At 43.8% G+C, this 4375-nt stretch overlaps 1 protein-coding gene across 8 annotated transcripts in view; it reads left to right on the top strand.

Moving 5' to 3' along the window:
- DPF3 (double PHD fingers 3) overlaps window positions 1–4375 on the top strand; it is a 262495-nt gene that overhangs the window by 182002 nt on the left and 76118 nt on the right. For 7 of the 8 annotated variants that reach the window (XR_003682050.2, XM_028496114.1, XM_028496116.2 and 4 more), the window contains exon 7: window positions 1977–2114. Coding sequence is in view for 7 of the 8 variants with exons in the window: in XM_028496114.1 (XP_028351915.1) it covers window positions 1977–2114 (138 nt within the window). In the remaining variant the exon portion in view is untranslated. Of the gene's footprint in view, window positions 1–1976; window positions 2115–2426; window positions 2461–4375 lie in introns of all 8 variants that reach the window. The other variant, XM_055088573.1, reaches the window with a different exon arrangement.

Below are 4375 nucleotides of genomic sequence, written 5' to 3'. Positions count from 1 at the left end.
ATTTATTTTAAAAAAAAAAAGGCACAAAGAGATTATGTGTCTTGTCCAATTTCACACAGAACTCCTTAATTCATTTTTGGAAGTCAGCATAACTATGCAATTGAAAATCATGGTAAAAGGCCCCCAATTATTTATCTATCTCAAGTCTGAGTATAGATGCAAAATGCAAAATTAGAAAGTAGAATGCAGCAGTATATCAAATAGATAATACACCCTGACCAAATGGGGTACATTCTAGGAATGCAAGAATGGCTCAGTAGTAGGAAGCATTAGGAAATCAACATAATTCACCATGTCAGCAAACTAAAAGGGAGTCATATATTAGTGGTAAAATTCTCCTGTAATAAAACTAACTCAGAAATAAGAAGAACTACTTAAACTTGATAAAGACTAAAAACTAGCTACATATATCATTCTAAACAGTGAACCACTAAATCCAATTTCACTACAATTGGAAAAGCTTGCTTTTGCTCTTTTAAAATATTGTCTTGGTGATTCTTACAAATGAATTAAGCTAAGAAGATACAATAGTTTATACATATATATGAGAAAGAAGAGATGACATTATCCATTTTTGCCAATGGTTATAATACCTGAAAAACCTAAGAGAATCTAGTAAGAAAGGAAACCCCACCAGAAATAATAAGGGTAGAGGGTAAGAGGGGTGGGTAACAGCTCTTCTGTATACTGTGGAGGTCATGCAGCTGGTCAACTCTGGCACCTGGAAGTGGGATTTGAACCCATGTCTGATGGTGAAGCCTGTACTCTTTCCACCTTGTGAAGTGTTTACACTCACCGCTATAACCCAGTCATGTGAAGGGAGAGTCTCTTAAAGCTGGCAACCTCAGCTACTCCAGCAGATCCGGTGGGGTTTGCTCTGCTGGGGAGAGGTGGGGACAAGATGAGAGGGTTGGCATGGGATTTTTACTGGAAGACCCTTGTGGCTTCTGCTACCAGCAATGCCATCCCTCCACGGGCTGAGATATTGGGCTTTGTGACGGGGGTGGGGTGGTGGCAGTGGTCTAGTCTTAGCCATTTAGGTACTGAGCAGCCAACCAAGGGAGCTGCCCCTTTCTTCTTCTTGGGTCCAAGAAATCATATTTGTGTTGCTTGTTGCCCTTGTCTCCTACTGTCCACCTGAGAGCTAGTGCCTGCCAGGACACATTTTTAGAGATTCGGGGTATCAGAGGCTTCCCGGGCCATCAAGGGCACAAGCTCTTGGTTGCGACATCTACCAAGGATGCCTCAGATTCATAGTTTTAATGGTGGAAGTGGAATGTGTTTTTCTGGCACAGAATCACTGGGTGATAGATCAAAAATATGATCCATATAAGCTTTTGTACTTCATACAGAGTCAACCACAGGGTGGTGGAAGGAGTACTGCACAAGAATCCAGGAGACCTGGGTTCCAGTGGCTCTGCCACAACTAGCTGTGTGTTCCCAGGCAAATCACTTAAGCTTGCTGGGCCTCACTCACTTCATCATCTGTGCCATGGGGTGTTGGACTAAATAGACTCCCAATGCCTTTTAACTTCAAAGTTATAATAAGTGTCACCCTTACCAAAGTTATAATACTTATCACCCTTACCACTGTTCTAAGTGCTTTGCCTAGAGATTAACTCATCATAACAACCGAAGAGCTAATACTACTGTTATGCTTATTTGCCCTCTGAAGAAACTGAGGCACATAGAGTGCAAGTGACTTTCCCAGGGTCTCACAGCTAGGAAATGATGGCACTCTTACACAGTTCAACTTCCGTCTTCTATGGTTTTTCTTTACCTGGGTCTATGTTGTTGCAGCGGTGTTGGTGCTGGGGTGAGGGTGGCGGGGGGGTGTTGGGAGTGGGAGACACCTTTTCGGGGAAACCCAGCTCTGGGGTGGATGGATGGGAGTCACTGCCTGGGAGAATGATGGCAGTGGCTGCAGAGGTTGCTAACATTTGCGTTTTCCCTTCCTTTCCTCTTTTCCTCTCTAGTCTGCGGCAAGCGCTATAAAAACCGGCCGGGACTCAGCTACCACTACGCTCACACTCACCTGGCCAGCGAGGAGGGGGATGAGGCCCAAGACCAGGAGACCCGGTCCCCACCCAACCACAGAAACGAGAACCACAGACGTGAGTTCCCAGTTGTTGGGTTGGGGGAGTGATGAGGTGGGTGAGCAGGGCTATGGAGCATTCCTTTTTGTTCACCTCGGGCATCTTCTGGTGGCACCTGTTGATTGGTCTCAAGGACCTGTGGTGAGTTGGCTATTTCAGCCCAGCCCCAGATGCCCCATGGGTCAGCTGAGCCTGAAGCTTAGAGTGAGCCGGGCAGGGGTGGCACACCCAGCTCTGTTCCCAGAGGATGGGAGGTAAGTGTTAAGGCGGAAGAGAAACATCCTTACCTGGCCATTGTCAAATGCCAGACCTGCTCCTCTTTTCCCTCAGCTCCAGAAGATCCATTCACAGCTGCTAACCTGAGGTGGGCAAAGCCGTGGGGTGTGTCAGTTCAGACAGACATTCCAAATGTCTCCTTGGCCACCAAGAGACATAGAATATCCTTGCTTCATTGTTTTGGCTCTTATAGGGTCACACTTTTGGTAAGGGCTCTCCTGCCTTAGAAATACGGCTCTGGAGCCTCCATGCTCTTCACTTGAGCACTCAGCAAACATGATCTGGGTATACTTGTCAGTTGGGATGTTGGGCTCTGAAGACCCAAAATGATCCTGAAGATTTGTGTTCCCATTTCTATTCTTTCTTTCCTTCCTCAACTTCCATTTATGAATTAGGGAGTCACAAAGGGCTTAGCGTTCACCATGTGACTTCCCTCTACAACATTTCTTATGGTTTCTGGGCCACCCCAAAATCAGAATGGGATGGGATAATGGGATCTTTAGGGCTTGCTTCAAGATGTGGGTCATTCTAGGATCATGGGGTGAAGAATAACTGTGGACATGGCATGTGTTTGTTCTTTTAACATCTTTATTGGAGTATAATTGCTTTACAATGGTGTGTTAGTTTCTGCTGTATAACAAAGTGAATCAGCTACACGTATACATATACTCCCATGTCCCCTCCCTCTTGCATCTGCCTCCCACCCTCCCTATCCCACCCCTCTAGGTGGTCACAAAGCACTAAGCTGATCTCCCTATGCTATGTGGCTGCTTCCCACTAGCTATCTATTTTACGTTTGGTAGTGTATATATGTCCATGCCACTCTCTCACTTCATCCCAGCTTACCCTTCCCCCTCCCCATGTCCTCAAGTCCATACTCTATATCTGTGTCTTCATTTCTGTCCTGCCCCTGGGTTCTTCAGAACCATTTTTTTTTTAGATTCCATATATATGTGTTAGCATATGGTATTTGTTTTTCTCTTTCTGACTTACTTCACTCTGTATGACTGACTCTAGGTCTATCCACCTCACTACAAATAACTCGATTTAGTTCCTTTTTATGGCAGAGTAATATTCCACTGTATATATGTGCCACATCTTCTTTATCCATTCATCTGTTGGTGGACACTTAGGTTGCTTCCATGTCCTGGCTATTGTAAATAGTGCTGCAATGAACATTGTGGTACATGACTCTTTTTGAATTATGGTTTTCTCAGGGTATATGCCCAGTAGTGGGATTGCTGGGTCGTATGGTAGTTCTATTTGTAGTTTTTTAAGGAACCTCCATACTCTTCTCCTTAGTGGCTGTTTGTCAGTTGCTTCATTTGCAAATATTTTCTCCCATTCTGAGGGTTGTGTTTTTGTCTTGTTTATGATTTCCTTTGCTGTGCAAGAACTTTTAAGTTTCATTAGGTCCGAGTTGTTTATTTTTGTTTTTATTTCCATTTCTCTAGGAGGTGGGTCCAAAATGATCTTGCTGTGGTCTATGTCATAGAGTGTTCTGCCTATGTTTTCCTCTAAGAGTTTGATAGTGTCTGGCCTTACATTTAGGTCTTGAATCCATTTGTTTTTGTGTGTGGTGTTAGGAGGGGTTCTAATTTCATCCTTTTACATGTAGCTGTCCAGTTTTCCCAGCACCACTTATTGAAAAGGCTGTCTTTTCTCCATTGTATATTCTTGCCTCCTTTATCAAAGATAAGGTGACCATATGTGGGATTATCTCTGGGCTTTCTATCCTGTTCCATTGATTTATAATTCTGTTTTTGTGCCAATACCATACTGTCTTGATTAGTGTAGCTTTGTAGTATAGTCTGAAGTCAGGGAGCCTGCTTCCTCCAGCTCCGTTTTTCTTTCTCAAGATTGCTTTGGCTAATCGGGGTCTTTTGTGTTTCCATACAAATTGTGAAATTTTTTGTTGTAGTTCTGTAAAAAATGCCAGTGGTAGTTTGATAGGGATTGCATTGAATCTGTAGATTGCTTTGGGTAGTAGAGTCATTTTCACA

This window comes from Physeter macrocephalus, chromosome 11, assembly GCF_002837175.3.
Source record: "Physeter macrocephalus isolate SW-GA chromosome 11, ASM283717v5, whole genome shotgun sequence".
NCBI classification, from domain to species: domain Eukaryota; kingdom Metazoa; phylum Chordata; class Mammalia; order Artiodactyla; family Physeteridae; genus Physeter; species Physeter macrocephalus.
The sequence above is the reverse complement of the archived record's forward strand: the minus strand, read 5'-3'. Positions and strand labels throughout refer to the sequence as shown.